The sequence below is a fragment of the Gigantopelta aegis genome, chromosome 4 (assembly GCF_016097555.1).
Source record: "Gigantopelta aegis isolate Gae_Host chromosome 4, Gae_host_genome, whole genome shotgun sequence".
Lineage (NCBI taxonomy): Eukaryota > Metazoa > Mollusca > Gastropoda > Neomphalida > Peltospiridae > Gigantopelta > Gigantopelta aegis.
In genome coordinates, this window is record NC_054702.1 from 106,047,668 (window position 1) to 106,072,325 (window position 24,658).

Below are 24,658 nucleotides of genomic sequence, written 5' to 3' on the forward strand. Positions count from 1 at the left end.
TACAATTCACCTTTTACATGGGAAACATTCCTGTGTTGAATGGCATTTTTTTAAAAGAGAAATTTTGATATCTCATTGGATCCACACCTGAAGCAAGTACTATTTTCAAAGTGATAACAGCATGTCTTCCTTTGTGTTTGGGGAAGGGCATGGGTGAGTTTTGCTTACCTGAAGCAAGGTACTATTTTCAAAGTTATAACAGCATGTCTTCCTTTTTATTTGCGGAAGGGCGTGGGTGAGTTTTGCTTAGTTGGTAGAATGTTCGCCTGAGGTACTTTGGTTGTAGGATTGAAGCCCCATGATGGATGCATTCTCTGATTGTGTTTTTCTTTCTTTCCCAACCAGTACATCATGACTGGTATGTGCCATCTTGTATATGAAAACGTGTTTGTAAAAGACACCTTGCTGCTAAAGAAAACATGTGGCGTGTTTCCTCCAAGACTGGATGTTAGAATTATTATATTATGTTTGACATCTAAATCAGTGTGATCTAGTGGTGTCATTAAGCAAAACAAAGTTTTTGTCCATATAATCATCATCAGAAAATAATTTATTAGCAGATGGTTCCCTTTGATTTTCATGTGTACAAGTCATCCTTATGTAAACTTAAGTAACTGAAGAAATTCTGAGTAATTAAATATCTTTTTCTTCTCCCTTTTGGCATGTTTTTGTGTTGAGTATCCAGTAGTTGTTTTATTTTATTAAGTACATGGAGGCCAGTTATCTTGTCTTTTGACGCCGTCATCTTTCTTTTCACTGTTTACTGTTGTTTTACTTGCAGGTTTTGGTGTCAATTCAGTCTCTGATTCTAGTTAATGAACCTTACTTTAACGAGCCTGGGTACGAGAGGTCAAAGGGCACTGCGTCAGGAACAGCAAGTTCGAGAGAGTACGATGCAAACATTCGGCAGGCCACAGTCAAGTGGGCCATGCTGGAGATTCTTAAAAATACACAGTCCTGCTTCAAAAGTGTATGTTATTTTATCAAGAAATTCCTTTACAATTTGTTTTGTTTAATACCAGTTGTACCCACCCCCCTCTCTCCCCCCATTTGATGCAATTTTGATTTGTTCATATTTTTTATTCTCATTGGGTTTTTAGCATAATTTATTTTAAAGCAAAATGTCTTTTTCATTTTACTCAATATTTTATACTTAAAAATAAAAACAAAGGATAAACGTGATAGAAAATGCGGTACACATAATACAGTGGAACATTTTATCCAGTGATTGGCTGATGGGACCAGCCCACTGGAAAAGTAGTGGAAGTGGATGCAATAAGTGAGAGGTTAGGTTAGTATTCCCAAAAAGTCATAACACATTTAAAAAAACAAAGCAAAAAAAACCCCAATCCTATCTAGTATAGGTAAAATATATTGTTTCTGTTATATAGTTTGGTTATATAGTTCCGATTGATGGTGTTCCTGATACAAATTATGAGTTAGGATAATTTGACTACGATTCCATTTGTTCATTTAGGTGATCCACAATCATTTCTGGCTGAAGCGACATGAAATACTGAAGCAGTGTGAAGACTGGATCACTGAGATGGAGGCGTACAGCAACGACAAGAGAACGGGCCGATCTATCGCTCATAGTACACTGGCTCTCAAGGTACACACTCTAATAGGTTTTGTTTTATAGTTATTTAACATTAGACAATTATGTATGCAGTGGAAGTATTGATACTAGATAGCCGATGTCTTGGAGTATTAATTAACATTCAATACTTTTCATTGTAATTTTAGACTACTGGATTAATCTTTAATACAAAACATATTGAAGAGGTGCGTTTAGAACTTTAGAATATATATTGTTATTTCTGACCAGTGCTGTGTGCAAAACTGAATTTAATAAATTCACTGCATGAGATATACGTTGTATTAGTTTTTGTGATGTCAGGGAAAGCTATCTAGTCAGCTGTATCCTAAAGGTTAAATTGTGGTTATAACATCTACTAGCATCAATATAATCTTAAGTGAATATTTACAATTGGGTTTAATGGGTTGAGAATGGTTCATAGGCTTATTCTGATTTATAGCACCTGTTTTTCTTCTTCTTTTTTACATATCTGTAACCTGAAATCAGGACACAATATTTCGTATTATATGTGTGTGTGATACTTTAAGTTCACGCTAACCGGCAATCAATTATGTGTTTAATTAACTATTAACCTCTCAAATTAAAAGTTGTAAACTACAGGATCTCATGAATTTTATCAACAAAGTGTGTAACAAGTTGAACATTTTTGTTCAAAGAAATATTCACCAAATATTTTTTCCCAGTTGCAATGATCAGCATTTCTGTGTATTTCAGCGACACTACAACCAATTGCGGGAAGAGCTTGCCAAATTGAAACCGCCAGGAAATCTTGAGGAAGAGGACGTAGAGTTGATCGATCCTCAGGGCAAGCACTACTCCACTGACCAGTCGGCCCAGGCGGAGACTCCGGACAAGGATTCGGATGCGTCCGGTTTCAGCGTGACCAGCAACACCATGCTGCTCGACCCTCTGGGCATCAGCCAGGACATCCCCGACTGCTAGCTGAAGCCTTTTTCAGTATCACGGAATGTGCCAAACTGAAATTAGTTAACATTGAACAACTTGGTGATTCTATACAATTTTACCTGTTCTGATACACGGTTGATAGTCACTTGAATTATGGTCATCAGAAGATAAATGACGGTGAAATGTTTAATCTTTAAACAAATCGGTGAACAAACCTTGATGTTCAATGTATCTACTCTTGATACACAGTTGATAGTCACTTGAATTATTTTTATCTGAAAAAAAAAGACAAATATTTAATCTTTAAACAAATTGGTGAACAAACCTTGATATTCATTCATTGTATCTACTCTGATATGCGGTTGATAGTCATTTGAATTATTTTTTATTTGAAAATAAGATGACGGTGAAATATTGTTTAAACAAATCGGTGAAGAAATCCCGATGTTTCATGTATCCTGTGTTCTAGTGTTTAATACATGTAGTCCTACTCGGGAGGAATAATAAAGAATGCTGATCAGCTTCAGACTATTGCTGTGGCATTTGTTTATTTTTCTCTTAACAAATAATCCAGAAGCACAGTAATATAATAAAGATGTAAATTTGTGTGAATACTATGTGGTGTTATCTCACGGTGCCCATTTACCACTGAGTTTTCTTTTTGTGAAAATGCACATTATGCAACGTTTGCTTGGATTTCTGCTTGATAATGATTTTATTCAGAATGTGATAATTTAAAATGGCAGCCTGTATTTATATTATGCCAGCCTAATGGATGTCCATGTTATCTATATTTAATGTTATATTTGTGTGTATGAACTTTATTGAGGCATATTGTCTTAATCAAGGATATTGTCTAAGAAATATGATGATTGTCTGTGTGACACATGAATATTGTTTTGTGTTAACTAGGTCATAATCTACCATGTTGAATAAATGGTAGGTCAAAATGGGTTTTTTGTTTTTTGTGGTTTTTTTAAACAGTAGGATTAATTTTTCTTTTGGGACCAGTCTTGTGCATCCTAAATCATCTCAGAACAAGGTGGGAAGTCTGGTTGCTAATTGAATTTTATAAATCTTGCTTAATTAATACAAATTTACAATACATTACATTAATATCTTTAATTGTTTTGTTTGTTTTGTCTTTTTTGTTTGTTTGTTTTTTAAATATAATTTTGGCTGTAAAGTATTTCTAGACTTGAATATAGTATAAAAAGAGGATATAAATCCAGTTATTTGTGCCCCAGTTTGGCAGCCATTTAGGGTTTTTTATTAGACCAAATTTGATGGTTGAGAAAGTACAGGTTATAAACAGTAATGATTTATATTGTTAGTACATAAAGATATTGGTCAAATGGACCGTTACTGGTCAGGTCCAATGAACTATCAACTTTTATCCTTTGTTGTCAGTTATTCTGTGTATACTCTAATTTGTAGATTTATGTTTTGGGGTTCCTGTTTTTTCTTCTTTTTTTACACATTTATCCCAAAACTTTATGAAACTAGCTTAGCATAGTAATTTACTATGTTCTTATAAAAAAAACAAGTGTAATGCTATAAAGAAAATGGGTAACATTTGGCATTACATTATCAATTAAGTAATCCATTTAAAAAAAAAAACATTTACACTATATTGTATTCAAATTGAATGAACAATTAAAGAAAAAACTAATTATATCTGTAAAAATTAATCACCATATTAAATTTTAACTTTATTCATATTACAAATTATAAACCATTACTTTTACAAATTCAATATATTTTGAAGAAAAACCCCCACCACCATTTAATATAAATATACATGTGTTAATGGTGTAAATCATCAATTTGCCTTTCATCTTGTATAGTTGGTGTTATAACAGATTAACATTTCTCACATATATAAAATGTTCTTCCTCTTACACTGTCGACTCGAATTGAAAGTTTTTGGTCTCGGCTCTAGGTCACCAGCCGAAATAAATGCTCATTTTACTTTTTATTTCCATAATACAGTAGGTTGCTTTTTCATGGAGGAATAAATATACATGTATTTTACGATAATTAAGCATCTGAACTCAACATATTGGTCAGTTGATCCCATTTTAATTGAATATTTTTGTTCCAAGATCAACTAAAACATTGTTAGAAAATTGTGTGGTTTATTATTAGTGATGTATGCAGTGATTATCCAGTCTAATTAGAATTAAAGTATTGTCTGCATAATGTGTCATTGACCAGTTTCTTTCCATTAATAAATTATGAAACGTTTGTCACATTATGACATAATACATAACAGTCGAAAGATATGCCCCCACTATGTTATATTTATATTCTTTATCCTTGGATTGAGGTTTTTGTATGGACAAATACTGTTTTTGATGTGTTTTAGAATTTGTTTTAAACATTCATCAGACTGGTTGAATGTTAGAGATTGTTGTCAGTAGTATTTGTTTTTTTGTTTTTAAATGTCCATTTGAAGAAGAGTTAGCTGTTAACTATGTTAAGATGTTGGGTGTGTTGGGTGTGTGTTCATGAGTGAATTTATGTACATAACATGGCAATAGTTCCGTTTATATATAAATTTTCTTCAGCAAATACTGTAAAGTGTACAGACTAATATACTTCAAATGTGCTAAATGAAAATTAAAAACAACTAATCACATTTCATTCGTGTTTGCCTGCTTTGTTTCTTCGTGAGTAGATATTGAAGCCATGGTCCTGATTGCTGTGATATGTACTATCCTGTCTGTGGAATGGTGCATATAAAAGATCCCTTGCTGCTAATCAAAAAGAGTAGCCCATGAAGTGGCTACATAGGTTTCCTCTCCATATCTGTGTGGTCCTAAACCATATGTCTGATGCCATATAACCCTAAAATAAAATGTGTTGAGTGCATTGTTAAATAAAACATTCCTTCCATGGTCCTGCTTATGGAATCCGGTATATACTAGAGATTAAAGGGACATTCCTGAGTTTGTTGCACTGTAAGATGTTTTTTGATTAATAAAATATTTCTACAATTAAACTTTCATATTTTTTTAAAAATTATTTTTAGAATATCGGTGTCTGTATATTCATTGTTTCTGGCTGTCTTAATATTTGTAAGAAGCCCAAACCGGATTTTGTCTTAAAATAAATAATTTCATATGTACAAAAAAAAAGGAAAGATATTTAAGGAAATAAAATGAAATTTAACATAGTACACATAGAACGATCAGAAACACATTTAATATACAGCCACCAATATGTTATGTAGAAAATATATTTGATATGTAATTACAATCGTTAAAAGAAGTCTGTTGGTCGATAACATCTTAAAAATTGAAGCAAACTCAGGAATGTCCCTTTAAAAATAAGCCAGCCTTTATTAGTCATAATAGAAAATTATGAAAGAAATGATATTCAGCAAAAACACCACTCGTTTCAAAAGAATGTGTAATACACTAATCTGTAGCTATTGGCTTCTTGAGATTGGCAAGGATCTTTTCTGTTTACTCAAAATACATTGTTGTAAGGAACATTTCAAATTTTACTTCACCTAGTCTTGAACCATAACTGATGATCATTAAAACTATTTTTAAGCTAAAGAGTGTCCCATATTGCATGCTATTAATATTTAGGTTTTTTAAATAAAAAAAATATAACGAGCCAGGTCTAGATCTCCGATTCCTCCTCCACACCCAGGTCCAGACCTCTTTGATTCCTCCTCCACACCCAGGTCCAGACCTCTGATTCCTCCTCCACACCCAGGTCCAGACCTCTTTGATTCCTCCTCCACACCCAGGTCCAGACCTCTGATTCCTCCTCCACACCCAGGTCCAGACCTCTGATTCCTCCTCCACACCCAGGTCCAGACCTCTGATTCCTCCTCCACACCCAGGTCCAGACCTCTCGATTCCTCCTCCACACCCAGGTCCAGACCTCTGATTCCTCCTCCACACCCAGGTCCAGACCTCTGATTCCTCCTCCACACCCAGGTCCAGACCTCTGATTCCTCCTCCACACCCAGGTCCAGACCTCTCGATTCCTCCTCCACACCCAGCTCCAGACCTCTTTGATTCCTCCTCCACACCCAGGTCCAGACCTCTCGATTCCTCCTCCACACCCAGGTCCAGACCTCTGATTCCTCCTCCACACCCAGGTCCAGACCTCTGATTCCTCCTCCACACCCAGGTCCAGACCTCTCGATTCCTCCTCCACACCCAGCTCCAGACCTCTTTGATTCCTCCTCCACACCCAGGTCCAGACCTCTGATTCCTCCTCCACACCCAGCTCCAGACCTCTCGATTCCTCCTCCACACCCAGGTCCAGACCTCTCGATTCCTCCTCCACACCCAGGTCCAGACCTCTCGATTCCTCCTCCACACCCAGGTCCAGACCTCTGATTCCTCCTCCACACCCAGCTCCAGACCTCTTTGATTCCTCCTCCACACCCAGGTCCAGACCTCTGATTCCTCCTCCACACCCAGGTCCAGACCTCTTTGATTCCTCCTCCACACCCAGCTCCAGACCTCTCGATTCCTCCTCCACACCCAGGTCCAGACCTCTTTGATTCCTCCTCCACACCCAGGTCCAGACCTCTTTGATTCCTCCTCCACACCCAGGTCCAGACCTCTCGATTCCTCCTTCATACCCAGGTCCAGACCTCTCGATTCCTCCTCCACACCCAGGTCCAGACCTCTCGATTCCTCCTCCACACCCAGGTCCAGACCTCTCGATTCCTCCTCCACACCCAGGTCCAGACCTCTCGATTCCTCCTTCACACCCAGGTCCAGACCTCTGATTCCTCCTCCACACCCAGGTCCAGACCTCTGATTCCTCCTCCACACCCAGGTCCAGACCTCTCGATTCCTCCTTCATACCCAGGTCCAGACCTCTCGATTCCTCCTCCACACCCAGGTCCAGACCTCTGATTCCTCCTCCACACCCAGGTCCAGACCTCTCGATTCCTCCTCCACACCCAGGTCCAGACCTCTGATTCCTCCTCCACACCGGGTCCAGACCTCTGATTCCTCCTCCACACCCAGGTCCAGACCTCTCGATTCCTCCTCCACACCCAGGTCCAGACCTCTGATTCCTCCTCCACACCCAGGTCCAGACCTCTGATTCCTCCTCCACACCCAGGTCCAGACCTCTGATTCCTCCTCCACACCCAGGTCCAGACCTCTGATTCCTCCTCCACACCCAGGTCCAGACCTCTCGATTCCTCCTCCACACCCAGGTCCAGACCTCTGATTCCTCCTCCACACCCAGGTCCAGACCTCTGATTCCTCCTCCACACCCAGGTCCAGACCTCTCGATTCCTCCTTCATACCCAGGTCCAGACCTCTCGATTCCTCCTTCACACCCAGGTCCAGACCTCTGATTCCTCCTCCACACCCAGGTCCAGACCTCTGATTCCTCCTCCACACCCAGGTCCAGACCTCTCGATTCCTCCTTCATACCCAGGTCCAGACCTCTCGATTCCTCCTTCACACCCAGGTCCAGACCTCTGATTCCTCCTCCACACCCAGGTCCAGACCTCTCGATTCCTCCTTCATACCCAGGTCCAGACCTCTCGATTCCTCCTTCACACCCAGGTCCAGACCTCTGATTCCTCCTCCACACCCAGGTCCAGACCTCTGATTCCTCCTCCACACCCAGGTCCAGACCTCTGATTCCTCCTCCACACCCAGGTCCAGACCTCTCGATTCCTCCTTCATACCCAGGTCCAGACCTCTGATTCCTCCTCCACACCCAGGTCCAGACCTCTCGATTCCTCCTTCACACCCAAGTCCAGACCTCTGATTCCTCCTTGACACCAAACTCCAACCCCCCTCCCAAATATTTTTGTAATTTTTTAATTATTCCATGTCTCGTGTTTTCCTTTTGACATGGTTTTCTTCAGTATGTATTAGAAGACTATACAGTGATACTGCCATCTACTTTTCATACTCATAGTGGTACATCTTGCTGCACTCTATACATATAGTTGGTTACTTTTCTCAGTTTCCAATTTTCAAAGAGAAAGAACATCGTTCGGTCGTCTTCTGTAACAATACAGAAGCAGACAGAATGGTGTTCTTGTCATGTGACCATCTATTCCATACATTTACAATTAGGGCTGCAGCAATTAATTGTATAATCAGTTATCAATCTTGCTGGCTGGGCGAGGGAGAGATTAACAATCTGTTCACATATCAAATCAATTCTTAAAATGTAACAAATTTGATTTTGACCGTGTTAAAGTGGTGAGAATTTATTTTTAGCAAGGTGTTCCACGGAATCCCTGCTATTAAATCTGTTCTTACAGAATAAAACCACTTTAATTGAGTATTATGCTTCAATCATGTGCAGGGAAAATGAAGATAAAATTTTTTGTGCAGAACTAGGATAGTCAAAGACTCCGTTATTTCTCAAATTAGCCAGAGTACTCATACTGTAAGTGAGCAGGATGGACATATTGGACGGTTGTAAGCCCCAACAACCGTTGAAATGTCCATCTAGCTCTTACGAGTACTCTGGCTTGTTTCAAATTTAGCAGATTAACTCCCATTGTTTACTAATTTACATTAAGGTTGTGGGGTGGTAGTATTTATATACATGGTGTATATGCCGAATGAAATGATTTAGCCACATATTCTACTACTGTAGTGTATGTGATTTGATTTGATGGTGTACACTCTCCAATATGTTATCACACTACCTATGGCCAAGTATGGGTACCTAAATTGATTATAATCAATCTGTCGGATCCAATTATCGATATATGCAAATAGTGATAAACAACACTTGCCCAATTCCTATCAACTCCTATTGGTACACATATATGTTCTATTTACAGGCAACTCTAAAACCTCCGGCTATTTATCCTTTATTTTTGTTAGTTATTATTAAAAGACAATTGATGACAGACTTTCTTATAATATAATAATGAATACTTAGGTGCCAATGTATAAAAATATGGCAGCAATCTTTGTTACTACTGTTAAACTTGACAATAAAATTACAGATAAATAATGGAACTAGGTCCAACATTGTGGAATAAATGAATAAAAATCAACTAACAAAAATAATTTAATAAATTATTTTCACATGAGAAATTATTTCCATTAACCCATGTTGTTAAAGTAACATCAGTGTGTCCATGTTTTAGACTGAGCCTGTAACAAGTATTTGCTCCAACTGAGAGAGTTTTATAGACTTGAGTTTGTAACACAGATCTTAAACGTGTGCTAGTGTTGAAGCTACTTCCAGTATGCAACAGAGTTGTTTTGAAACTTGGTGAGGCAATTCTGAGAACACAGGAATGCCTCCACAGGAACAAGCTTGGTACCGACGTTATCCCACGCTGTGACAGTAGCCGATACCCGCCGTAGATCCACAGTGGCGATGTAACGAGCACAGCACTGGAAGCAGTAATTACCACACCAGCAATGGCGTGCGGAATCCAAGTACTGACACAGCTGAGGGAACAAGTCTTCATCTGTATAGGGAACCCTACAAGTAAAACATGATGCTACTGTTAGTAAAACTGTACATTGAACATTACAAATACCTCAACTAAACACTGAAATTCAATGAGTACAAACCCATTCATCGACATTATTCATACCAACAATAGTAACTAGCATGATAATAATGGGAATATTTATCATTTAAATTGTAACCCAATGTTTCAGGAAGGATGGATGTCTAGTGGTAAAACAACACTTCATCAAGTTCTGGTATTTCAACAAAACTCATCCTAATATTTCTACTAATCATAAACAAAAGAATAAAGAAAAAAGAAACCGAAAAGAAATCCAGGTCAACCTAATCCCCTTCATCCCCTTTTCTCTGTAGACCCCGGACAAACTAAACACATAATATGCTTTACTTTTCTCTATTGTCTTTAATCATGTATACAACACAAGCTAAGGTCTAGATGTAAAAGAAAACTGCAAATAGTTCTATATATTTTGTAGCAAAATAAATGGCGTACATAACTTAAAGGTAGGATAGCAAAGGAACTACAGATCTTTCCATGAAACAAACTGAGGGGAGTCATTAATTACTCCCTAAATTGAGCTCATGGGCAGCCATTTAAGGTATTACCACATTAATATATAAGGGGACCTAAATATTACTCTCCTTGAACAAGTCTCAGAGAAATGATGGGGGGCAAGTGATAGATAGCCTTAAGCAGTGAGGTCTCCAAATGACCTGCTGTGTGGATGAATATATGTACATATAAACATTTCACTTGTCATATTCTGATTGTTATGTTGGTATATACCACAATTAAATTATGGCAACATAGCTATGTATCAGAAAAGAAACAATAATACCTCAAGTGGTTAATTTCTAGCGAACACTGGATATTTACAAATGTTTGTAAATCAAAACTTTTATGATGGCGAGTGTTAGATTAAGAACATAGTGTGTATTTCCATTTATGTAATCAATGCGACTGCACATAGTAGATCAAATGGTGCTACCATGCTTAGTGTTTGTTTAACGACACCACTAGAGCACATTGATTTATTAATCATCAGATGTTGGATGTCAAACATTTGGTAATTTTGACAGTCTTAAAGGAAACCTGCTACATTTTTTCCCATTAGTAGCAAGGGATCTTTTATATGCACTTTCCCAGACAGGACAATGCATACCATGGCCTTTGAAACATCCAATTGTGGTGCACTGGTTGGGATGTGAGAAAAATCCAATCAAAGAATGGGTCCACCGAAGTGATTCAATCCTATGACACATGCACTTCTACCGACTGAGCTAGATCCTGTATCCTACCTTTAACCTCAACCCTTCAATGATAGAAATATATATATATATATACACCTGTACTTCTTGATGCTTCTTGCGCAACATTCTACAAGTGTTGGAAATGTTAGCTGAGACATGATAACTGACTCCGTCTGTTGAAGTTCCAGCGGGTTACAATACAGGTCGAGATGATCCAGCTGAAGTCGTGTCAAGCCTGCAGGAAGTATCGCCAGCTTATTGTGAGCAACAGAGACACTCTTCAAGTGTATTAATTTTCCTATCGTCGCAGGCAACGATTTAAGATCATTTTTATCGGCTTTCAAAGTCACAAGCTGTTTAAGTTCACATAACTCCAGTGGCAAAGTTGTTATTTGATTCTCACTGATGTCTAACACTACCAGTGATGTTGACAGGGAGCTTCGACAGAGTGAAATGGGTAGTTTGGTTAACTGATTGTTATTCACATATAACTCGTATAGTGAGTATATCCGACCGTAGGATTCAGGAAGGCTCTGAAGACTGTTATGACTTAAGTTGAGAATCTTTAGTTTTGAAAGCTGCAAGATGCGTTGATCGATTCTCTTCATGGAACACTGAGATACTTGGAGGGATTCCAACGAAGACGGAAAGGTTGTGGTCAGGGGGTAATCTTTTCGAGTCAGGATGGTCATTTTAGTTTTGGGTTTTTCTACTTGTCTGGCCGATGCTGGGGTCAGTGCTGAAAGGGCTGTCCGGTCAAGATCTTTTCCCTGCGAGGCCTGATGAATCAAGTTCAAAATGTTCTTCAGTTGTAGAGGATCTGCCTGAAATATAATATTACAAATAATAAACCAGTGCAGGTGTTAAACAATATTAACCATAACGTTTACCAACACATTGTGAATAAAGTTAAAGTTTGTTTTGTTAGAGCACATTGATTTATTAATCATCAACTATTGCATGTCAACCATTTGGTAATTTTGACAGTCATAATTTAAATTTTTTTATCAGTAAGGATCCCACAGACATTGATAGCACATAACACAACCTTTGATATACCAGTTGTTGTACATTGTTAAACATTACCAGGTTTTGTTCATCATATATAGAGTTAGATAAATGAAAAAGGGAAGTTACTGCAGATACTCCTTCACCAGTAGTGTCATTACATGGCTTAAGCTGGACTCGGCAAAAACAGTTTTAAAAATCTATATCAAAATTCCTCGCTAAAAATTAAGGCTGTTTTAAAAAATATATATATTTATTTGATTTTCAAAGTACCTTTTTGGTAATTTAGTAATTAAATAGACATGAATTCATCAAATTCAAGTTTAATATGCTAAAGGTAATTTGGGAAACAACACCTGAAATCTTGATTGTTTGTGCTATATATAAGTTCAGTGAAGCAACAAATGTTGATCTGTACATTGTGAACTCTCCAAACTCCTCCACACAGACCAGGGGAGGGGAGGGAGGGGTTGGGAGGGGAGAACACTGAGCAGGTTATTACCAGACTCGGTGTTGTCGTTGTGGTCAAGCCATCGGATATAGACTGGTAGGTACAGGGTTCACAGCCCGGTACCGGATCCAACCCAGAGCGAGTTCTTAAGGGCTCAATGGGGAGGTGTAAGGCCACTATACCCTCTTCTCTCTCACTAACCACTAAACAAATAAATTAATCCAATGTCCTGGACACAGCCCAGATATAGCTGAGATGTGTGCCCAGGACAGTGTGCTTGAACCTTAACTGAATATAAGCATGGAAATAAGTTGAAATGAAATCAATGTAGGTTATTACAATGAAAATATTAGCTCTATGTAAATACATGTACATGAATTCAGTAGCTCAATAAACATGACAGTACAACTGAGAATACTGAAGTTTGATGAAATGTTTTAAAAGCCGTTTTTATCAACTCCTATTCTGAAAATACGTATTATTGCCAAGCTAATCTGAGAAATGAATGGTGACATAACTTTTTTAAAAATGAAAATATTACTCTGAATAGGTAGATGCGATGAAGACTTCCTTTAATAATCAGACTGGCAGCCTCACACAACTATAAAAGTAGGTTTGCTTTCACATTCACTGTAATAACAAGCTCATGGGGAGTTGGGGGTGGGGGGGTGGGTTGAACATACCCATAAAGTTATCAGAATTGGGTAAAGTTGTTAATTTTAAGGTCTAAGGTGCACACCCTCTCCCTCAAACTGCTTCCAAATACAAAATAACCCCTAATTCTACAGATATACAATTCTTGCCCACTGGATAGGGTTATCCAACTTTTGGACGGTGCTAGAAAAATCTGTCTGACCCTAGGACTAGATAAATCTACATACACGTGACATCATAGCTCATGTTTTACGGCGATTGACGTCATAACTCATGGTTTTTTAAATTCTGTTTTTAAAACAGACCGTGGCTTACAAAATTAATGTTTTGTTACTGTAACTAAATGGGTAAGAAAAAGAATCAATCACCGTTGTGAGGTATAGGTAAGACAATTCCAACCCTCGGGACAAAATGTTTTTGTAAGGGCCTCGGTAAACCTCGGCAAAAACCATTTTGTCCCTCGGGATGAAATAGCCTTATCTATACCTCACAACGGTGATAAATTCTATTAGTAAATATTCCACTTGCAGACATAACAGAAACTCACGATTTCAAGATCCAACCTAGAGCATGATTAAAATGAAATTAAAATGCTGATTGTCTCCCTTGAGATACCATTCTGTAATCCATTTCCCATGGTGTTTTCTAGAGCTGCAACAAATACACCAACCTTCGAATACTATACTTCTCAATATAGTTCAGCTATGTGTTAGTTTCCTCATTAGAACTTTGTTAACAGATTTTCACATTCTACAGGACTATTCACCTTACTGATGCACACATCTTGCTGTGGATCTCGTATGCGAATGGTGGCTTTTCCATCAGATACAAACTTGCCAAATATCTGTTCTATGTTACCCTTCACCTACAAACAACAGAATAAAATATGGTATTAATATGTCATAAAATGACTGCGCCATATTATATTCATATAAAAGTTTGGAAGATATGTGTTAAAAATAAGTAACTCTTAAGTGAAATGCATCTATTTCTAAATTCTAATTCTAATAACAAACATGAACGAATTAGAACTTTAAATTGAAATAAATTAATTTGGCTTTGTTGTTATATATAAAAAAAAATTATCCATGTAAAACAATAATCAAACTATGATGGATATCACAAACAATTACAATACTATTTAATGCATGAATAAACGTATGAATGAATGTTTAATGACAGCACGAAAACTAAATCGGCTATTGGGTGTCAAACAATGATAAATGCAACAATAATGTACAATACTATTTAGTAACAAACTCAAACTGATCTCATATTTCTGATTTTCTGTGGTTGCCCTCTTTACTTGATGTTGTTCTGAAAAAAATGGACATTGTTGATGGCAAGATAAATGCTCTGGTACCCTATCTGGTTTGCTACTGTTCCCTTCCTATACATTCCCTGTTGTACATGTAAGATAGTAAAATTATCATTTTCAATATGATAAAAGGCATCCACATTCAACAAATTACATCTATAGGCTAAGAGACCAAGGCACGAGAATTAATTAATTTTTGTGAGGAAACTTGTTGGAAAGTATGGTGTAAGTTGCCTTTGTGCCTCTGCAACTTGTTTTCATGGCTTAATTTCTGTTATTAAACTGATAGCAACACTTGCCGAGACACACACCCCCTGCCCTCTGACTGTCCAACTCACAAGAAACTTGACTCCGTTCCTGTCTTTAGCAGTGCAGACCATCAGGAAGAGGGCTCCGTCTTTAGACGAACTTGCAGGCTTCTTCCCCAGAGATACCTGAGCTCGACAGCTGCGACTTGCTTTCTTCAGATTGAATGATGGGAGAAGACGATTCACCAACTCCACATCACACGTTAACCTCATGTTGTCCTCTCGTGTTCAACAGCTGTCAAGATATTTTTAAAATAATATTTCTGGGGTGTTGGTTACTGTGTTGCCAAGTGCATGTATGGTTGTATGTTCAGATTTACATCATAGTTATTGCTTTAGCCAGTATAATTACTCAACACAAATAGAATTTCTATAACCATAACCAAATACTAGGTTACAAACAAGGGCAGATCCAGGATTTTGTAACAGGGAGGGGGCATGTCATACAAATGTAAACATAGAAAGTTTGAGTTTAACCAAGTCAGATGAGCCGAGCTCCCGAAAGAATAAGATCTGTAGGGGAACTTGTGCTGCACGCCGGGATATGCTACACAGACATTTTTTATTAAAGTTACTCAGAGATGTGTGTTCAATCATTTCATGGTATTTGGTCCGCGACTACGAAAATAAAAAGCATTACATTTACATGGAAACGTTACATCATATGATAGTAAACATCATAAGGGTCTTGAATATGTAAAATTTAGGCATGTACACTACACCAGGTAGACTTTTGTATTGTTCTACTTCATCCGTTTTAACAGACTGTGAATTTAATTTTGAAGAATTTCATGTGAAATTGGTGAAAATTAAAAATAATTTTTGTGATGGACGTGCCAAGATTTTGACTGATTAAACATATGTATTGTTTTTAGTCACATTATTCATTGCAAAAGTGAATGATGATCATGATCATAGAGCTTGGTGCATGTACAGACATTTCCTTTTGGTTTCCATGCTAATGCTTATGCATAGCTTCTGTACTCTTGACTTCAATGGACTTGGTTTGAGTTTGGAGTTTTCCTTCTCCTAGGAGTTTCCTTACTAAGATTATGAGCCTCTCCAGCCCAGTTTTGACTTTGGAGTTTGCTTCTTCTAGACAGTAATCTTTCTTGACTCACGTCCTCCGTCTGTCTGATCCATATTAGTAGAGTCTCTACCGTTTGACAGCTCCAGCTAGCATAGCTCCCAGAGTCATTGAGACATGCAAGCTACCTCTCCACATGAGATAGCAAAAGTGGATGTATTTTTTATTTCAATGTGCATGTATTGACTACATGAAAAATATGAATTTCTGCCATTTTAATTTTTCAGAAAATTAGGTCTGAATAATAAATTTCAGCCAGACTTTGTCTTTACGCTGTAGGAGATATTTTACTAGTATAATACATAGTTATTATTTGTTGTACATTATAAAGTTTAATCAGATGTCATCATTATGTTTTGTATCAAGATTTCGTTCATTTTATGAGGTAACTTTGAATCTTGACAATGTCAGGTGTGTCATGTCATGTCCGTCACGGTACCTTTATTGATTAATAATTGATTATTAAATTATATCAACTATTTATTTTCTCTGCATGTCATTGTAAAACAACATTGTGACCTAACAAAATAATTATTGGGATATAACATAGAAGATATAGGAGAGCAGAGTTTATAGGTTGAACTTGCACAAAAATTTCTTGCGTCCAAATGATGTCATGTTCATCACACTCATTAATATGTATGTGTATCCCAAAATATAAGTACAATTTTTTTTATTTTTTTTTGGGGGGTGTGTGAAGTAAACATCTCTTATATGGTTTCTATCAATACAAAATGTCACCAAACATTACCATGAAATGCCCCTACTAGTGCAGGGTGCACATTAAGTCGATAATTTTCTTAATGTGCAGTGCAAGTTGCTTCCCTCTATTTAGCGGGGAAAGGTTTGAAGGTCGTCGTTGGAAGATTTATTTTGTTTTAGACACAAGTACTTCAATCGGGATTTAGTGAGTATATATTTTTCGTTTGTGTGTCCATTTGTTGCACCATTTTGGTTGAGAAATGGTTGAAACATGGTGCCACAAGTTTTGAATACCTATTATATATAGGGTAATGTAACAATTTTCAGACATAGAAACGACACTTTCTTTCTACATTCGTTCAGCCTGTTTTCAGGACAATTTAGTGATGTTTCTGGTCTCTATATTTTTAGACAGGTGGATGGATTAGAAACCACTGTTAGGTGTGTGTGTGTGGAGGGGATCGTAAAAAAAAAAGAAAATTAATATATAATAAAATTATAACTGTCACAAAATTTAGGGGAGGCCCCTAGATCCGCCTCTGACTACGGCAAATAATTTACCCAAAGATGCTCTTAAAAGTAGAAGGAAATTAAAATCAACAACCCGATTACTTCCACTTCTTTAAAAACAACTATTAAGAAGAACTGACAATGAAAAATACAGATGAAAAGTTTCGATGTTTGTGTGAAGAAAGAGCTACAATAAATTAGACTATGTATCAATTTAATGAATCATTGTTTTCATTCAGGACGTTTTTAACAAACCCGAAACTAATCTGCCGCCACTTATACTGGTTGGTTGATTAAATTCCTCCGCTTGATTATGGAGACCCATAGAAACTGCGTTTGATACCAAGAAAACAAAAATCAAACCACTCGCCCTTTACTTCTGAACATGCTTCAAATTAAGTGTGTAACTCGAAGAAGTTATAAATATTTTTGTATTATGTGTTCTCTACGACAACATTACAGCAGTCGTAGGTAAAAATTGAATACGAAAAGGATCACGACTTTAGGCCTTAAAACACTTTAGACAAGAATATTCACTTGTTGTCATCATTGCTTGCGACATGTACTAAAAACAATGGGTCGTATGATCGATCGCTTTCTGTAAAGGCTATTGAGGATTTTTTTTGTCCGTCGTATTCGGTGCTCCGCGACTGATATACGATAAAAGAAAGCTTTATAGTGTCAGCGCTCCTCTCCTTCCCCCGCCCCCTGCGCGTGCTGTAACCTCACCGTAGTGCAGGGGTGTAACATTATCTTTGAAAATGGCCAATACAGCACAAATGCTTTTTTTTTCTCTTTGTTTTTTTTTTTAATTGAAATTTTGAGTAAAAGTCAGTATCTATCTGTGATATTTGTATTTTTGCACAGTTCTTTACACTGTTTTTATTTAAATCTTGAATTTTTATATTGATGTTGATCATCACTTTATTTGTTTGCATTACCATAGTTTGACGCCCAATAGCCGATGTATTTTTCGTGCTGGGGTGTCGTTAAACATTCATTCATTCCTCTCCTTCCCCCTTTCTACTCTAGATGTCTCGGTCTCCGTCCGTCCGTCTGTCTGTGCCCCTCCCCCCCCCCCCCCCTCGCTCTCACTGTCTGTGTGTGTGTGCGCGCGCGCGCACGTCTCTGTCTCTCACTCTCACTCACTCACTCTTACTCAAGACTGTCACATTAACAAATGTTTGACATCCAATATTTAACTGTCAAACCTCCCCATCTCTCCCTTCCCCTACCTACCTACCTACCTCCCTCTCTCTCTCTCTCTCTCTCTCTCTCTCTCTCTCTCTCTCTCTCTCTCTCTCTCTCTCTCTCTCTCTCTCTCTCTCTCTCTCTCTCTCTCTCTCTCTCTCTCTCTCTCTCTCTCTCTCTCTCTCTCTCTCTCTCTCTCTCTCCAAAATGGGCTATATATCTCCCCCTTTGATAATAAACTGCCAAGCAACAGCGCTCTAAAATATATATGCATTGGAAGTGTGGATGGTAGGGGACGCATTTTAATATTTGGGAGGCACAACAAGTGATGCCAAATGTTTAATAACACGAACTTGGACACCAAGGTAAAACTGATTGCAAGCATTCATTCATTCAATCACTTCACCTACCCATTGAGTCGTTAAAACCAGCTGTGGGTGGGAGCCAGTACCGGGCTGCGAACCCAGTACCTACCAACCTTATGTCCGAGGGCCTAACCGCTGACACCACCGAGGCCGCTGGTTGCAAACGTGTTTCGCTACTAAATATCGAGTTTAAAAACCCCCACAAAAAACTGTAACAAACTGGTTTGCCAAACCGTCAAACCATGTAGGGCGCATCACGAAATTGTTCTTGCAGTCAACAAAGAAAGACATGTTTTATTTAACGACGCACTCAACACATTTTATTTACGGTTATATGACGTCAGACATATGGTTAAGGACAACACAGATATTGAGAGAGGAAACACGCTGTCGCCACTTCATGGGCTACTCTTTCCGATTAGCAGCAAGAGATCTTTTATATGAACCATCCCACATAGGATAGTACATACCACGGCCTTTGATATACCAGTCGTGGTATACTGGCTGGAACGAGAAATAGCCCAATGGGCCCACCGACGGGGATCGATCCCACACCGACCGCGCATCGAGCGAACGCTGTATCACTAGCCCCTGCAGTCAACAATGTTCGATTTTCGGGGTACAACAGCACGCAAGGAAGGCAACCTGCCCGATGGGTGTTCTTCAGTCGATGAAGACAACTGGTAAGTACAGTTGGAACAAACTATAGTCCGTCCCACGGGAGACACCTTTTTTCATACTATGGAATTTACTACAAATTATTTATTTATGAGCCGATTGTTTTGTAACTTGCAAACAATTTTTTTTTTTTTTTTTTTTTTTCAAAACACTTTTACTTTTCTTCTTACGTCAAACCAAACTGAAATTATTAAAAGTAAAAAACCCACTTTCGTAGAAAGATGGGACGGACTATAGATTAATCCATCTAAATTTGCATTTAGAAAGTTTTTAATTACGAAACTAGATTACTTAGTAAGTGTTGCTAATCCAGTTAATACTTTGAAGTGTAATATACAAAAGTCTGTGCACAAAATATTTAAAGCAATGAAAGGTTCCTTATTTCTGCAAGGACCAGTTTACTTAAATCGTCATTTATCCATTTGACAATCAAACTTTGGAACAACCTATATGAGCTGAAATTTGAAATTGTCCAGACATAATATTCATTTACCCCCTCCCTCCAGTAAAACGGGATGTTTCTTGCTTTGCACCATAAGAACTATTAGTTCGGCTATATAAAAACAGAAAACATATATTTTGCATTCGGTACCAATACAAGTTAAGACACGGATGGAAAGTATACTTACACCAAGTTGGACTTATCATTACTTCTTTGTGTAGTTGTCGAAATCCTTAAAAAATAAATCATTCTTTAGTCACTAAAATAGTGTCTTGTGCCACATTCTGTTTTCGCATTGTGTAACTTAGGGATATTCTACTAAAAATAATATTGCGCGAGCGCCAGCTAATGAACTTGCATTTTTGTTTGAAAAACTAAAAACAAAAACAAATCACAAACTCATAGAGAACATGCACACATTGTTCATCACTCATCAGTTAAAAGCTTAATTTGGTTTGATATAGCAAAAAGGAGTGATTCTTTTAACTCGTAAATTCTATTATCCAATTAAGAAGGATAATCGCGTTGCCATCGTTTCGCAATGCGATGCTGACGCGGTGATTTCGTGTCGCACGAGGATGTAACGGTAACAGAAAATCATTGAACATTTCTCTTGAGAAATGTGGCAGCACAAATATATCGATTATATATATTTGTTTCACGTTTTCCAGTCAGATCTAATGTCCATCACCACACATTGTTTTTTACTAGTTATACACAGGCTACTTCTTAGAATATGCTAAGTTGATTATTCTCCATGGGTTACTTTGGTGACAGCTAAATTAGCCAATATTATAAGTTCATGTTTCTTAGCAAATTGTACTGTGCTTGCGAAATCAATCTCATGAGACGCTTCTCAAAGTTTATTCATTTTGCTGAAATAAAACCTGACTATTTATTAGAATTTGCATTAAAGAAACGTTTCAAAATTATGAAAAACGGAACATGCGCATTTTCTACATTGGGGCGGGACGTAGCCCACTGGTAAGATGCGCGGTCGGAGTGGGATCGATCCCCATCGGTGGGCCCATTGGGCTATTTCTCGTTACAGCAAGTGCTCCACAACGGGTATATCAAAGGCCGTGGTATGTACTACCCTGTCTGTGGGATGATGCATATAAAAGATACATTCCCTCGAAAATAGTAGCCCATGAAGTGGCGACATCGAGTTTTCTCTCTCAGTATCTGTGTGGTCCTTAACCATATAACTGTAAAGTAAATGTGTTGAGTGCGTCGTTAAATAAAACATTTTATGTTTTTTCTACGTCAGTTATCAAATTAGTCAACGTAACATAAGGTAGCTAAGGACAGATGTACTTTTTGATAAAAATATACGAGGTTCGATGGCACTCAAAGGACCCAACAAATAGGGCCTACTCCATGGTTGCAATCGCGTATGCATGGAGTTCTGCAAGAGGACGGGCGGTGGAGTGTGTGTGTGTGTGTGTGGGGGGGGGGGGGGGGTCTAGATTGTGGTGAGCGACGTTTTTAGGAGTCTATGGGTCATACCCCTCCGGAAAATGCATGGAAACAAAACAAATTCGTTTGGAGCAAGGGACCTTCCTCAACCCCCACCCCTCTGTACATGCGTCTGGGTTGGTATTCTGAAGACCATTCTTTCATATAACAGACCCTTTGCTTTTGTTTTGTAGGAGTAGCCTATAGACAGAAGCGGGTTTCTCTCTTGCAATTGAGATCGATCCGACGATCCCTCTCCTTTCTACGCAATCCTGGATTCATCATTATAGACGATGTAGGTGGGACGTACTTGGGTGCACGATCCTGAATTAATAAGAACATTAAAGACAAGAATATCACAAATTGGCCAACTGAGCCTGTTGATTCGCCGTTGGTTCTACCACTGAACTCTTTGGAAATACCATCGCTCTTTAGTTTCACATGCAACAGTATCTCCAGGGAAATTCCAACAAAATGGCGGTCGACTAATTCATATAGGATTGTCTGAAATGAATGAAAACAATTGCTATATATGGTGTAATAAGTGGCTAGTATTATAGATGTCAGTAATTATAATTATGTTAATATCAGGAAAATGAGAGAAGAAATCTACTACTATTGATCAACAGCAAATGGTATTTTATTTGTATTTTCTTACTCACAGGATAATACATATATACGACATATTTTGATAAACCTATCGATCGCTGGGCAGAGAAAACCCAATATGTGTTTAATAAAACAGCACAAAACACAATGTTGCTCTTGAGTTGGCGCAATTAACATACAAGTCCCACAGATAGAGGATGTCAGCTTCTCAACTTTTAGACAGTAGTAGAAGGACAAAAACACAGACAAAACAATTTACAAACCGTGCCAGGACTATAATATTTAACCGGTCTACCACGTCACCATTAAAAGACATTAATTTAGTTGCGCACAGCTGCAGACTAAATTTGCCTTATTATGTACAAGTATTATTACAGAAAAGGTATATCAAAACATATTTTGTTCAGTAGGTCAACCACTAAAACGAAACAAAAAAAATTGGAGCACTTTTTCTGCATGTATACTGACACACAATGAAAACGCAAAAACAACTTTTCATTGCAAATAACGACAAACTATTAATGAATTGATGGATAATGTAATATGACATTAATGACTGGTATTCATGAGATACATTCACATGGAAACATGTCCAGTTATCATCAGTAATCGAGTTGCATTCGTAATCGAAAAGTTCAACCCCCCCCCCCCCCCCATATCAAGGTCAGTATCTGGTGTGTCCACCATTGGCCCGTGAGCATGCGTAAAGACGACGGGGAAAGGATTGGCACAAACATCTCCAATAAGCCACAGGAATGTTCCTCCACTCCTCCGGCAACGCCTGTGTAAGCTCAGCGACGTTACGCGGTGGTGGCTGGCGGTGACGTACACGACGTCCTAACTCATCCCACATGTGTTCAATTGGGTTCAAATCCGGTGAAACGGCGGGCCAGTTCATAACGGTGATACCGGCTTGTTGCAGGAATGCCTGGGTAATTCTTGCAGTATGTCGACGGGCATTGTCTTGTTGAAACAGAAGGGGACCTCCTGGTCTTCGGTGACGGCGCAAACGTGGCTGGAGAACTGGTCTTAGAATAACGTCAACATAACGCTGGGCTGTAAGGGCATCGTGGACAATGATGAGATCACTCCTGAAATCACAGTTGATTACCCCCCATACCATCAGACAACCGCCGCCAAACCGATCACGTTCCCTCACAGATCCGTCAGCGTACCGTTCATGGAGTTTCCTGTACACACGTGCTCTTCCGTCGGCAAAGGAGACAGAGAAACGGGACTCATCTGAGAAAACAATGCTCCGGTAAAAGGCTGGTGGATGATTACCATTCTGGAGAGCAAACTGTAGTCTCGCAGCACGATGTCGCGGTGTCATGATGTTACCGTTGTACGGGCGTCTGCATCTGAGTCCAGCCGTTCTGAGTCGATGGATGACCGTCATCGGATGGATATGCCTTCCATGACGTCCTATCGTGTTGCTTGCTGTCATCGTCGCAGTTCTGAACCGGCCACGAAGGTGGTGTCGTCGAATCTGCCGATCTTGGCGTGGGGTCGTAACAGGACGTTGATCAGGTCGAGGTCGATCACGGACACTCCCGATCTGTTGATGACGTTCAACAAGTCGTCCAATAGTTGATGGGATGTTCGACAGTTAAATATTGGATGTCAAACGAGTTAATTTGACATAGACTTCGAGAGTGAGTGAGAGTGAGTAAGAGACACAAACACAAACACACACACACACACAGAGAGAGAGAGAGAGAGAGAGAGAGAGAGAGAGAGAGAGAGAGAGAGAGAGAGAGAGAGAGAGAGAGAGAGAGAGAGAGAGAGAGAGAGAGAGAGAGAGAGAGAGAGAGAGACAGAGACAGAGACAGAGAGTGAGTAAGCGACACAAACACACACACACACACACACAGAGAGAGAGAGAGAGAGAGAGAGAGAGAGAGAGAGAGAGAGAGAGAGAGAGAGAGAGAGAGAGAGAGAGAGAGAGAGTGACAGCCAGTGACAGACAGAGACAGAGATATGGGATGGGGTGGGGTGGAGTAAAACCCCATGCGGCCGTACAGGATACTCCTTCCGAAAACCAGTAACGGATGTTTTATTTGCAGGTTCTCATAGACAAGATGCCATTGCCACTGATGTGCATTGATTGAGACACAAACAGAATCGAGTTCACTGAACGCTCTATACCACTGAGGTAGGCTACATCATACCCCAACACAAGTTATTGTAAACTGATGGCGAGTGTGCTGTAAATTGATGACGAGTGTGTTCTGTATTGTGATTGGTTAATTACATTCTTTTTTCCGGGATCAAATGAAAATAACACCCGGAAAACTAATGACGTCATTAGCAATTGGAACAGGCGAAGTTGTCAATTCAAGAAATATAAAATATACACTTATAAAAATGATTCATTTTACAATGGACATAACCATATTGAGTTTTTAGATTTTCGGGTGTTATTGTGTATTTGATGCCCGCAAGTGATATTTGCAGGATCAAATAGAACATAACACCCGCAAATCTAAAAACTCCATGACGATATGGTCATCTACTAATTAAAATTAAGTCTGTACAATTAAGTTCGACGACAGTCACTTTTTGAACCCTTGTTTTGGCTTCGTACACAATAAATAAAACGTATCCAACGGTAATTTTTTCATATGATATATTTGACAAAAGGTACTTTTTATTTCTTTCATCTTTTAAA

The 24,658-nt window shown here is 38.6% G+C and overlaps 2 protein-coding genes across 5 annotated transcripts in view; one reads left to right on the top strand and one right to left on the bottom strand.

The window, feature by feature from the left end:
• Positions 1-5,150, top strand: part of LOC121371671 (baculoviral IAP repeat-containing protein 6-like) — a 79,112-nt gene extending 73,962 nt beyond the window's left edge. For both annotated transcript variants that reach the window (XM_041497735.1, XM_041497736.1), the window contains exons 57-59: positions 782-970; positions 1,478-1,612; positions 2,315-5,150. In XM_041497735.1, coding sequence (XP_041353669.1) covers positions 782-970; positions 1,478-1,612; positions 2,315-2,542 — 552 coding nt within the window. In that variant the 3' untranslated portion in view covers positions 2,543-5,150. The remainder of the gene's footprint in view (positions 1-781; positions 971-1,477; positions 1,613-2,314) is intronic.
• A 4,175-nt stretch (positions 5,151-9,325) lies between these two features.
• On the bottom strand, positions 9,326-20,293 carry LOC121371672 (leucine-rich repeat protein 1-like). Of its 3 annotated transcripts, none has more exons than XM_041497739.1 (5): positions 20,108-20,293; positions 14,976-15,180; positions 14,086-14,184; positions 11,303-12,030; positions 9,326-9,964 (listed from the first exon to the last, which is right to left on the bottom strand). In XM_041497739.1, exons 2-5 carry the CDS (start codon positions 15,156-15,158, stop codon positions 9,712-9,714), a joined length of 1,263 nt encoding a protein of 420 aa, XP_041353673.1. In that variant the 5' UTR covers positions 15,159-15,180; positions 20,108-20,293; the 3' UTR covers positions 9,326-9,711. The 3 variants fall into 3 exon arrangements, with proteins under 3 accessions (XP_041353673.1, XP_041353672.1, XP_041353671.1); XM_041497738.1 differs by lacking the exon at positions 20,108-20,293 and adding an exon at positions 17,500-17,543; XM_041497737.1 differs by lacking the exon at positions 20,108-20,293 and adding an exon at positions 15,991-17,484.
• Between the last annotated feature and the right edge of the window lie 4,365 nt (positions 20,294-24,658).